This window comes from Colias croceus, chromosome 14 (assembly GCF_905220415.1).
Source record: "Colias croceus chromosome 14, ilColCroc2.1".
In the NCBI taxonomy this organism is placed as follows: Eukaryota; Metazoa; Arthropoda; class Insecta; order Lepidoptera; family Pieridae; genus Colias; species Colias croceus.
Genome location: NC_059550.1, coordinates 5518600 through 5531948, shown reverse-complemented (window position 1 = coordinate 5531948; position 13349 = coordinate 5518600). Strand labels below are relative to the sequence as shown.

Genomic DNA, 13349 nt, shown 5'->3' with positions numbered 1-13349 from the left:
TTATGATCTAATGATTTTATTTAATATAATAAAATTGCTTTTATATTTATATGAATTACTACGCTCTGCGTCCAAAACTGGTTTAATATGCTTAATAATTAATAATAAGTCTTCCCAACGAAATATTGTGGCTTTTTACTAAAACTTTGTTTTGTTTCGTTACTATACTTATTCCATTTCATCACCATAGATAAGCCATAGATATAAAAAGAAAAATGGATTGTGTTGTGCTACAAATCCTCGCTACTGACAGATAGCTGTGGATCGTGTCCAATTTTGTAAATGTTAGTCTATATATCAGTATTTGTGTAAATAAAAAAACGTAAATTTATAAATATTATATAATTCAAAATAGAAGTAAAGCTAAAGAAGCTTGATAAAAAATAGAATGCATATACCAATCACAGTTTATGGAAGACGCAGCGATAACAATAAAAACAATAAAAAATAAAAACAAACATTAATAAATGCTTTATGACACTTTTTCTTATATGATTTCATATATATACGACTATATTTTCTTAAACCTAGGTGGGAGAAATTCGTAGAATATATTATATATTATATTATGCATTATTATTGTTGAGTAGGCATAGACACAGCTGCTTTAGCGTGGGATACATCGCTTTGCCTCCAGAAAGAGACAACCGTTTTCAATTCAGTGTAGAAATCGAGTCCTTGCTTGCCGCAGAAGTGGTTGGTACCCAAGAAACTTCCCCGAGTTCCCGTGAAAGAGAACATAGACAACGGGACAGGAATGGGCACATTCACACCAACTTGTCCAACATCGATTTCTGAGGCAAACTTTCTGGCTGTTGCTCCATTTGTGGTGAACACAGCTGTTCCATTTCCGTAGGGATTCGCGTTAACCAATTGAATAGCTTCATCCAGAGTATCAACAAAGAGGCACACTAGAACTGGGCCGAATATTTCCTCCTTGTAACATTCCATGTTAGGTTTGACATGTGTCAGAATTGTCGGACCGACGAAGTTGCCTTTTTCGAAACCGGGCACCTTAACGTTGCGGCCATCGAGAACTAATTGAGCGCCGTCTTTCACTCCTGCAAGAATTTTTATTCAAAATAATTAATATCAAGAATTTTTCATAGAAAACAAAATTATTTGTACGCCATAGTATTATGGAAGTCTTGAGATAATAAATACTTGTTATAAATAATTCTAACACTAATCTATTTTTTGCGTAATTCTTCTTACAAAAAACATACCTGATTCAATAAGTTTCAGAATTCTTTCCTTGGCCTTCACGGATATGACGGGTCCAACGTCAGTGCCGGGAACATGACCTGCGTTTACTTTCAATGCCTTTGCACGTTCGACTAAGTCGGGAATCCATTCTTTCGCTTCACCTATGAACAAAACATTTTTCCATGACAAGAATTCAGTATGGGACTTTCTCTGCAAGATAAATATATACAATTTCATCTTTGCTTGTTTCATTCTGCTACTTTTACACACAAAATAAAATTTGTATATTTTTATAATTTTACAGATAAAAAAAAATACATATTGATGAAGCAATTTATATTTCCAACTCGCAACAGTTTTGTACATACAACTCCTATTCTTAAACACTCTTTTTAGCATTAATGGATTAAAATTATGTCATCTCATTTCTAATGGCATGGCTGATACTGAGTGGTTTGCCTCTTCTCCAGTGGCACACTGCAATATTAGTGTTTATTCCTTTCTTTGCTTCTCCTCAGTTTAAGTTTTTTCTATTGTACTTTTTTGTACATGTAAGTGTGCGTTGGAAATCATCATCATCATCATCATCAGCCCATATACGTTCCCACTGCTGGGACACGGGCCTCCTATGAGGGTACAGGCCATAATCCACCGCGCTGGCCAAGTGCGTGGATGACACATGTCGTCGAACTTTTTAATTCTTCGACATGTCGGTTTCCTCACGATGTTTTCCTTCACCGTTCGAGCAGTGGTGATGTTACAACATGCGCAGATAAATTTAAAAATCAATTTATTTCCTGCGCGCTCGCCTGGTCTCGAACCCCGGACTTATCGATTCGAAGTCCGAGGTCTCACCACTGAGCCACCACTGCACTGCTTCCTGCTGTGTTGGAAATAAATATATTTTATTTCTTCTTTAAATTTTACACACCCACAAACACAGCAGTACTGAGCGCCATACAGCGCTGTCCGGCCGCACCGAACGCGGCGCCGGCGAGCTGGTTCAGCGTGTGCTCCTTGTTCGCGTCCGGCATCACCACGCCGTGGTTCTTCGCGCCCATGTTGCTTTGCACGCGCTTGCCTATGAAAAAATAACATTCCTTTGAAGAAATGGGGGAAATAGCGGGAATAGTAACAAAAGCTGTGTAGACTTTCATCATTAAAGCAGAACAGCGCCCATAAAAGAAAGAAAGATGGCAGAATACGCCTCATTGAATTTGTGTGAATTGAATGTGAACATTTCGCATCAAACATGCATTTTAAAAATCTTTTTGTAACTTAGAGTAAATATAAATTTGTAAATATTACAAAATTTAGTTATAAAGAGCACTCTGAATTACAAAAAGAACACAATACATATTTAATTTTTACTCTTTATTGCATTCCAATGTTGTAAGTATATAAAATTCATTTTAATACATATTTCTAATAAAAAAATATTAGATAAAAAAACAATAAAATACCTGCAGCAGAAGCTCTTGAATAAATATGTTTGCCAGCAGCATCTCCACCCACAAACGATACTGCTTTGATATCGGGATTATCGCAGAAGAAGTTCACTGTGTCGTGTGTACCGTGGACAACCTATAATATACATAGACAATAATTATTAACTATATAATTCGTTGATTTATTGTTAGAGATTTCACAAAAGGTATATTTTTTTAAAACAAAAAAATATATATTATTATTATAACTACCACATACACGAAAAATTAAGTAAACACAAATTTGAAATTACATAGTTTTCAATATGAAATATTACTGATTGTCTTATTGTAATAGCTACAATTTTTTTAACAATCATAAAATTTTAACCAATATCAAAATTTGCCCACTTACTATAGTCCTTTTCACGTAGGATGATTCCTGTGACACTTCGTCGTGTTCCGAATTACGTATTTTATGTTTAAAACGCAAAAATAATTTTAGTGCATAATATTTTTATTTTATGGCGGCGTTATTACCAAAAATATAAAAATGAAAAATCTTAAGCTTATAAATCAAAAACAGTATTGTTTATTTTAATATAATGAAAAATAAAATAAAATAACACAAAAATATAATACCTACGCAATTCGTGTACATGAAATGGATCGTTGAAAAATCATAGAGTTGGAAAACATAAAATCGGCGCCCATCTTGTGATCGTTTGTCAATCGAGTCAATCGTCTGTACGAGTGCGTCAGCCTTCTATACAAGTTGCATTTTTATATTGATACTTTACGTGGTATTCTGTTATTGTTACTAATTGTTATTGTTGACTTTTTTTTTGCTGTTTTTTGCTAAGTTTCCTTAGTTATAATTGTTGGCGAAATGCCGAAAAAACTAATTTTGGTACTTTATTCAAATCGATTTCATTTCCATATAAAATATTATCGATTATCGGAAACAATTGATACGATTTCAGTATAGATGTTACAGTCAAAACCCTGAACCAGTCAATAACGTTATTGACCGGTAAAATCAGTTAATAAGGATATTGACTAAGGGCGTCGGTTAATATCCTTATTAACTGATTTTATCTGATTAAACCAGTTAATAACGTTATTGACTAAGGGCATCGGTCAATATCCTTATTAACTGATTTTAAGTCGAGACATCTAGTCAATATAGGTTTTAACCGACGTGCCCAGTCAAAACTCATAAAAAGTTAAGGACGTTAGTGAAATTATACTAGAAAATCATTTAAAAAGGTTCCTAAAACTTTTTAAAGTGCAATATTTAAGAGTTTTATGTTTTATTAATTAATTCGGGGTATTGTTTGTAAACTGCAACCGCGCGAGAATACGTGCCCCAAAATATTTTTGAAGATGGCAATTGTGTTTTAATAACAACTAGGTTTCCGCCCGCAGTTTCGCCCGCGCAGTCAAAGAATAGACCGCATAGTTCCCGTTCCCGTGGGATTTCCGGGATTGCGTTAGTTTCTGATTTGATGGAATGACCTGCAGGTGTACTTCGAAGACTGCTACTTGAACTATTATACGAGTAGAGCTAGGTGTGCCGAGTTTAGGCTCGTTTTGTTAGTTACGTTGAGACCTTACCTCCGGACTTGATGGAGTGACCTGCAGGTGTACTTCGAAGACTGCTACTGGAACTATTATATGAGTAGAGCTAGGTGTGCCGAGTTTGGGCTCGTTTTGTTAGTTATGTTGAGACCTTACCTTCGGACTTGATGGAGTGACCTGCAGGTGTACTTCGAAGACTGCTACTGGAACTATTATACGAGTAGAGCTAGGTGTGCCGAGTTTGGGCTCGTTTTGTTAGTTACGTTGAGACCTTACCTCCGGACTTGATGGAGTGACCTGCAGGTGTACTTCGAAGACTGCTACTGGAACTATTATATGAGTAGAGCTAGGTGTGCCGAGTTTGGGCTCGTTTTGTTAGTAATGTTGAGACCTTACCAGACTTGATGTAGTGACCTGCAGGTGTACTTCGAAGACTGCTACTGGAACTATTATACGAGTAGAGCTAGGTGTGCCGAGTTTGGGCATGTTTTGTTAGTTATGTTGAGACCTTACCTCCGGACTTGATGGAGTGACCTGCAGGTGTACTTCGAAGACTGCTGCTGGAACTAATAGACGAGTAGAGCTAGGTGTGCCGAGATTGGGCTCGTTTTGTTAGTAATGTTGAGACCTTACCAGACTTGATGGAGTGACCTGCAGGTGTACTTCGAAGACTGCTACTGGAACTATTATACGAGTAAAGCTAGGTGTGCCGAGTTTGGGCTCGTTTTGTTAGTTATGTTGAGACCTTTCCTCCGGACTTGATGGAGTGACCAGCAGGTACTAACAAAACGAGCCTAAACTCGGCACACCTAGCTCTACTCGTATAATAGTTCCAGTAGCAGTCTTCGAAGTACACCTGCAGGTCATTCCATCAAGTCCGGAGGTAAGGTCTCGACATAACTAACAAAACGAGCCCAAACTCGGCATTCCTAGCTCTACTCGTTTATTAGATCCAGTAGCAGTCTTCGAAGTACACCTGCAGGTCACTCCATCAAGTCCGGAGGTAAGGTCTCAACATAACTAACAAAACATGCCCAAACTCGGCACACCTAGCTCTACTCGTATAATAGTTCCAGTAGCAGTCTTCGAAGTACACCTGCAGGTCACTACATCAAGTCTGGTAAGGTCTCAACATTACTAACAAAACGAGTCCAAACTCGGCACACCTAGCTCTACTCATATAATAGTTCCAGTAGCAGTCTTCGAAGTACACCTGCAGGTCACTCCATCAAGTCCGGAGGTAAGGTCTCAACGTAACTAACAAAACGAGCCCAAACTCGGCACACCTAGCTCTACTCGTATAATAGTTCCAGTAGCAGTCTTCGAAGTACACCTGCAGGTCACTCCATCAAGTCCGACGGTACGGTCTCAACATAACTAACAAAACGAGCCCAAACTCGGCACACCTAGCTCTACTCATATAATAGTTCCAGTAGCAGTCTTCGAAGTACACCTGCAGGTCACTCCATCAAGTCCGGAGGTAAGGTCTCAAGGTAACTAACAAAACGAGCCTAAACTCGGCACACCTAGCTCTACTCGTATAATAGTTCAAGTAGCAGTCTTCGAAGTACACCTGCAGGTCATTCCATCAAGTCCGGAGGTAAGGTCTCGACATAACTAACAAAACGAGCCCAAACTCGGCACACCTAGCTCTACTCGTCTATTAGTTCCAGTAGCAGTCTTCGAAGTACACCTGCAGGTCACTCCATCAAGTCCGGAGGTAAGGTCTCGACATAACTAACAAAACGAGCCCAAACTCGGCATTCCTAGCTCTACTCGTCTATTAGATCCAGTAGCAGTCTTCGAAGTACACCTGCAGGTCACTCCATCAAATCAGAAACTAACGCAATCCCGGAAATCCCACGGGAACGGGAACTATGCGGTTTTCTTCGACTGCGCGGGCGAAACTGCGGGCGGAAACCTAGTTGTTATTAAAACACAATTGCCATCTTCAAAAATATTTTGGGGCACGTATTCTCGCGCGGTTGCAGTTTACAAACAATACCCCGAATTAATTAATAAAACTCTTAAATATTGCACTTTAAAAAGTTTTATGAACCTTTTTAAATGATTTTCTAGTATAATTTCACTAACGTCCTTAACTTTTTATGAGTTTTGACTGGGCACGTCGGTTAAAACCTATATTGACTAGATGTCTCGACTTAAAATCAGTTAATAAGGATATTGACCGATGCCCTTAGTCAATATCCTTAATAACTGATTTTACCGGTCAATAACGTTATTGACTGGTTCAGGGTTTTGACTGTAACATAGACATCTCTACACGTGTCAAAAATCGATGTGTCACAGAAATCATCTTATGTGGAAAGGACTATAAAAATTATCATTTTGCAATATTGACATTTGACACTAATAAAAAAATGGTTTTAAAAATTAGGGTAATACTTATAGAAAAAAATAAATAAATCAAATTATTTACATTAACAATACCAGGTGGCGCTCCAGCTTCCTGCAGCAGTTCCATCATCATGACAGTTGCTCCAGGGTCTTGTTCCGAAGGTTTGATCAGGCAAGTGTTGCCAGTCACGATCGCAGGCGGGAACATCCATAGTGGGATCATTACGGGGAAGTTGAATGCGGCAACACCTGAATAGATTAAATTTTATAAGGGTAATTAAGAAGTGATAACAAATATTATGTAATATGATTGATAACAATATCTTTGTATAGAGAAACTAAAGCAAATACAAGCCATTATACGAAAAACTGACATTTTAGCTTCCCCACGCTAATTTAGCCTAAAAAATGTTTTCTAACTGAATCTTGCCTTTTTCATGTACATACTGTAAAATATTTTTTTTATTGTTTTTTTTTTCAAATTTTTATCTACTTACCACCAACTACACCGAGAGGCACTTTATAGCTGTGTGTGTCCATGTCCTTAGAAATGTTCTGTATGCAGTCACCAAGTTGTAGAGATGTTATACTGCAGCAATGTTCAACCGATTCTGGAATAGAGAAAATGATAAAAGATTGTTTGAAAATGTATGTTATATATGGTAATCTGTATTGTCCGTATATATACATAGTAGTCTTTGATCTGTATCGTATTCTTATTACATTTTATAATTAAGGAATAATTATTAAATTTTGTACAAGTTAAAAAGTTATAAATAACTGATTTTTACTTATATAATACTTGACGAAGACAGGAGGTATAAGCATTTATTAAAAAGTATAGAAAAACAAATTCGTTTGTATTCTTAATTTGTTGTTTAAAATTGCCTTTGAGTATTGCATTTTTAATATTTCTGCATTATAATACTGCAACTGTAGTAATCTAAGTATATAGATATACTTAGACACATACATGTTAGAGCGTGGTTGTATTACGTAATTAAATACTGATATAATATTTCTTAGACATCTTGACTCGACCAAAGTCGGTACAAGAATGACTCGCAACTGCAGACGACCGTTATTTATACGACGATCAAAACAACTATTCGAGTGGCGTGACTCTGTGAGTCAGCGCAGGTGTTATTTTTGTTGTTTTGATCGTTATTTTGAATACGACATGAAATATTATTATAACTTGATAATTAAATGATTGTTAAGACTTTTATCCAATTGGTTATTGTTAAAATAATTAATGAAGTTAATCAATTGATTTACTTTTAAAATATAATTTTATCTTTAAATTAAACGCGCTAACACGGCCATTCTGAAAGAAGCTCGTGCTCTGAGCGTTAATTCAAAACTCAAAATATCAATGATATAATTCAAGTAAGACTAAGTCACAGAAGACCCGTACAGACAAGTGGCATTCGATTGTATTATTATCTGCCCAGTTGTAAGACTAAGTCACAGAAGACCCGTACAGACAAGTGGCATTCGATTGTATTATTATCTGCCCAGTTGTAAGACTAAGTCACAGAAGACCCGTACAGACAAGTGGCATTCGATTGTATTATTATCTGCCCAGTTGTAAGACTAAGTCACAGAAGACCCGTACAGACAAGTGGCATTCGATTTGTATTTGTCAGACTAAGTCACAGAAGACCCGTACAGACAAGTGGCATTCGATTTGTATTATTATCTGCCCAGTTGTAAGACTAAGTCACAGAAGACCCGTACAGACAAGTGGCATTCGATTTGTATTATTATCTGCCCAGTTGTCAGACTAAGTCACAGAAGACCCGTACAGACAAGTGGCAGTCGATTATCATAATAAGTTTCCATTACCGCTAACACGGTCATCTAAATTCTGCTTTGGTACTATTCTTACACGAACATAGGACACAATAGCAGTTTAGCAATTGCTTGTACTTTTCGCTTCATAGCAATCACTGTGGAGTATTATTGTGATTTGATATTTGCATAGTATTCGATAGCTCAACGAGTTTTTTCAGCTGCGAACAGCGGCTTCTGTATCTCATCTGTATCTCAACTCTCAAGTGATAACCATAATCCTGGAACATAATTAAAAGTTAAAACAAGTTATATCCGGCTTTGCCATAGTAAAACAATAACACAATAACGTCCTCGTACGTTCATATGAAATGAGTACGGTAATTTATCTCGTGATATCAAAACACAATGTATTATAACACAAACATAACCGCTCGGCCAAACTGACCTTATAGAATCCATATCCAATACCATCTCATCCACATGATGAACTCAAACTCAAATATTGATTTATTCAACTGGACTTCGCTAAGAAGCGTTTTTCAATCCTCAAAATACAGAAAAATAGTAATTTACCACCACATTAGCTTACACTGGGCGCCATCGAAGGCACCACATTAGATTTAAATTCCCACGGAATCAGTAATTTATAATTTGTGACATAAGCACGTCGTTCGCTTACCAAAATTAAAGGCTCAACTATCCTGGACAACCGCCCGGTTTATACACTGAGTTATAATATTGATGAACTACATTACCGTTACAATTTTCCACACCACAAACATTTACTTCACATAACGCACAAGAAAACACACATTGTGCGAGTTCCTTCATCCTTGTTTACTTGAAGTCAATTCAATTCAATTCAATTTTTGCGAAGGTTGAAGTCCACAGTGGTATACTGTCGTGATGGTGACAGTGACAGTTGCACACTGTCACGTAGTATGATGGAAGAATTTGTGCCAGCCTGCCAGGATTCCGAATAAGGGCTGGTTCGTCTTCTACTTCTGATGTTAGAGCGTGGTTGTATTACGTAATTAAATACTGATATAATATTTCTTAGACATCTTGACTCGACCAAAGTCGGTACAAGAATGACTCGCAACTGCAGACGACCGTTATTTATACGACGATCAAAACAACTATTCGAGTGGCGTGACTCTGTGAGTCAGCGCAGGTGTTATTTTTGTTGTTTTGATCGTTATTTTGAATACGACATGAAATATTATTATAACTTGATAATTAAATGATTGTTAAGACTTTTATCCAATTGGTTATTGTTAAAATAATTAATGAAGTTAATCAATTGATTTACTTTTAAAATATAATTTTATCTTTAAATTAAACGCGCTAACATACATATCTACGAAAGAAGCATTTTTTATATGTTTTTTTTTAATCAATACTTACGTATTCCGCGAAGGACGTCACCTTCGGCATCAGCAATGGTCTTGCCTTGTTCTTCTGTGATTTTGGCAGCCAGTTTAGCTTGGTTCTCTCGAAGTAAACGTGCAAACCTTTAGCAATGATTTTATTTAAAGAAGGTATCTAATTAATAAAGTCAAGTAGGAAAGCTTGTTTTAAAAAGTAGCTCATGAAAACCCAAAGTATGGATCTATACCCTATGGACATACAACTATAGTTTTTCTAATTAAAAAAAAAAACTTAATTTTTTAGATACACAATTTAGATAATAAAGCGCAGTTATATGTCAAGCAAAAATTTAAAATTTTAATTTTTCAATATCCAGATAAACAATATTGAATATATTTTTATTTACTTGAACATAAGTTGCTGACGTGTCATAATAGTACTTTGGCTCCATGACTTGTATGCCCTTTTAGCTGCGTTGAGAGCTGTGTTCAATTCATCTTGTGTGGTCTCTGGAACTCTGTAAAAATCAAATAATAAAGTAAATTTAATATAGGTAACGTTTTTTATAACTTTTTAAAACACCAAATTATTCTATATTTTTGTTTCTCAACAGTAGATAAAAATTAAAATCTAGCCAACTTATTAAGTTTTAGACAAAGCAGGCGAAGCTGCTTAACCCATTGACCACCGAGCAGCCCGATGAGACCACGACACAATAGATTTTCTATTGTGTCTGTGATTCGAGGGGCTGAGGCATTAAGGAAAGTATGATGTTAGATAGTATAGAAATATGTATAGTGTGACGTAAACACATTTATAATATAATGAATATTTTTCTTATATGTTTCATAATGTTAATATGTAAAAAGAGCATGAGTACTTGGTGGCAAAATTACTTGGTATCAGATAATAAGATAAATTTGTATTGTTTACCTTAGCAACAAGGTCGAGATTACAATTGTATTATTTGCTAAATAAACATTACTGATATAAAGACACAATTTAAAGAGTTATATAATAAGATCATTTGACCTGGTACATCTGATAAACAATAAAATATGATTTTTGAACTGAACTTTATTAAAGACATAGAAAATAATAATTGATATAAAAAAATAGGATGAAATGTCAGTTTAATTTTCTTATTCTTTTAAAATTGTACATCAAGTTGAACCCTATTATATAAGAAATCTTATTAGAAAACGACGTGTGGCACTCGGGGACTGCTGCGGTAAAGCTATTGCATTTGCATGCTATGCCTTCAAGCCACACCTCCGCCCGTCGGAGTGGGAAGCGTCAGGTTTTTTCGGTACGGAATTTCTCGATTCGGTCCCCGCGCTCAAGGACCGCGATAGAAGCTATGCAATAACTTAAAAATTATCATCAAGATTGATAAAATACCTATCCTCAGTTTAATTTGACATTGTGACACTCAATCTCGATATCACCATAAATTTACATGAATACATTAAAGATTAAAACATGATTTATTCATTCACTTTATTAACCCAATTCAACTCATATAAAGTTCACTTTCAAAATGTTTAATAAATGAAACAATTGTGCACAGTCCAATAAAAAATCTTTTTATCATGTAAACAATAAAAATCTTGTCTCAACAAAAATTCCACATATCAAGGTAAATTGTGTACCTAGACCTACTATCAGTTCATATCTACTATGAATGTAAAGCCTTTCTACCCATTTGATTTAAACATATTTTAATGAATAAAGGAAAGTTTTAAAGCCTTGTATTCACCTTCCAATTACTTCATTAGTCGCAGGGTTTGTTAGTTCTATCCATTGGCTAGTTTTCGAGTCTACAAATTGTCCGTCAATGTACAATTTTGTGGTTGGCGCAGCACTGCTGTAATTTTTACGTAGAAATATTTGAGACTGAAACAGAAGTTAAATTATAATGTAGTTATGTTATTGATTGTGTTATTTATCTCAACAGAATGATGCAAAGATAAGAATTGTCAATATGTTATTGCAAATACAGTTTATCTGCATATGAAATTATGCATTATAACCAAATTTGTTCAATAATTTTTCTAGATTTGATTAAAGTTTTAATTTGGTTCAAATAATTGAAACTAAATCACAAAACAATCTAGAGTAACATCTACTTATCCTTACAATAAATTATGTGCCTACAAATTCTATACCACAACAACATGTGAATTATTGATTGAAAAATGATGAAACTTTCAGAGAATAATATTCAACTACGCAGTAAGGTACAGGCGCAGTATCATGAATTATTTACTAAATGTTTTAAATTCCAAATTATTTGAATGATGTATCAAGAACTTTGTTATTTTACATTTTTAGTAACAGGAGACTTGTAAAATCAAGAAACCATTCATCACAAAATTTTATTAACAACTTTATATACCTATTAAAATGTGGTTCCAAAACCAGCATGTCATGGAATAAAATAAAATAAAGCAACATTTTAATAAACACACATTTAAAAATTATCAAATATATTCTGTGTTATGATTATTATTAATTAACAGAACAAAATACAAAAACTATACTTGCCTCTGATTTGAGTAATTTTAGCATTGTGGAAGCCATGGCTATGAAATATTTCGCCGAAGAAGAGTAATCTTGCGCCGGTGGTTATGTGACTAGGGGGGCCTGGCCGACTGATTAAATTACAAAGTGATATCGTGACCTTGTGTGGCTTGAATTTATTTAACTAAATTATTCTGACTCGTTCTTCGTGAGCAACAGCTATGTTTACAATATATGCGAATAAATTCCATCTATATATTTTTAGAATTCCGATTCTCTATACATAAATTATTCTGCGTCTACTATAATAGTTTCTTAATAATTGTGTTTTGATTCATAAATAAAATAATTAGCCGTAAAATGAACCGAAAATCTAAATACAATGTCACTGTCAACTGTCACATGACAAGCAGCTGATAGCTGTCAGCTAAAGTTAAAGTGACATAAGGTCATAGACTAGCCAAGCACACTAAACTGTAAAGTAGTTTTTGAAGTGAAACTTCTTGGAAAACTTCGGGGTTGGAAAAAAAATTAGTGTAACATTTTTTCGTGATTTTTTCGTTACGCGTGACTGCGCGTGACTTTTTCTGTTACGCACCATCTTTTTCTTATCCCTACTACGGTGATTCGACGTATTTCTGTAAAGTTGCATATAGTTAATTATTTTTTGAAAAATAAGGTCTAAAGAAGTTTCACTTCTTACTTGTGTACACTAGAACACGCACACATTTTTTTTTTTAAATTTACTGTTCTGTGTTTTTGAAATTTAATCGATTTTTGGTTAGATTTATTAAGGTTTAACTGAATTTAATAGAGATTATGTGATATTAATACATATTTTCAAATCCTTGTTTCTCTATTAAATAGAGTTTCTTTCGATACAATTACAACCATTTAGCAATAATCGCTCACTAATGACTGTATTTATTTCTTATTATAATTTAATAGGTATATTTATACAGGCCTAGTTAGTACTTTATTGTGCTAAGAAGCTAAGAAAGACCGCTTTTTATTCAGCATTTCACTCTTTTCGTCTCATTATGTATTATTTCTAAATATATTTTAGGCGCAAAACACAGCAACAAC

The 13349-nt window shown here is 35.0% G+C and overlaps 1 protein-coding gene across 1 annotated transcript; it reads right to left on the bottom strand.

Annotated features, from left to right (window-relative positions):
* Positions 1 to 327: 327 nt before the first annotated feature.
* On the bottom strand, positions 328 to 12539 carry LOC123697403 (probable methylmalonate-semialdehyde dehydrogenase [acylating], mitochondrial). Its single transcript, XM_045643903.1, has 10 exons — positions 12288 to 12539; positions 11500 to 11636; positions 10147 to 10257; positions 9777 to 9883; positions 7070 to 7183; positions 6655 to 6821; positions 2670 to 2790; positions 2138 to 2287; positions 1227 to 1367; positions 328 to 1061 (listed from the first exon to the last, which is right to left on the bottom strand). Exons 1-10 carry the CDS (start codon positions 12321 to 12323, stop codon positions 577 to 579), a joined length of 1569 nt encoding a protein of 522 aa, XP_045499859.1. The 5' UTR covers positions 12324 to 12539; the 3' UTR covers positions 328 to 576.
* Between the last annotated feature and the right edge of the window lie 810 nt (positions 12540 to 13349).

Coding starts and splice junctions, on each gene's coding strand:
- LOC123697403 (XM_045643903.1), bottom strand. CDS start 12,323: ATGGCTTCCACAATGCTAAAATTACTCAAATCAGAG. Junction 10,258..11,499: donor ACTAATGAAGTAATTGGAAG/GTGAATACAAGG, acceptor TGATTTTTACAG/AGTTCCAGAGACCACACAAG. Junction 1,062..1,226: donor TCTGAAACTTATTGAATCAG/GTATGTTTTTTG, acceptor AAATTCTTGCAG/GAGTGAAAGACGGCGCTCAA.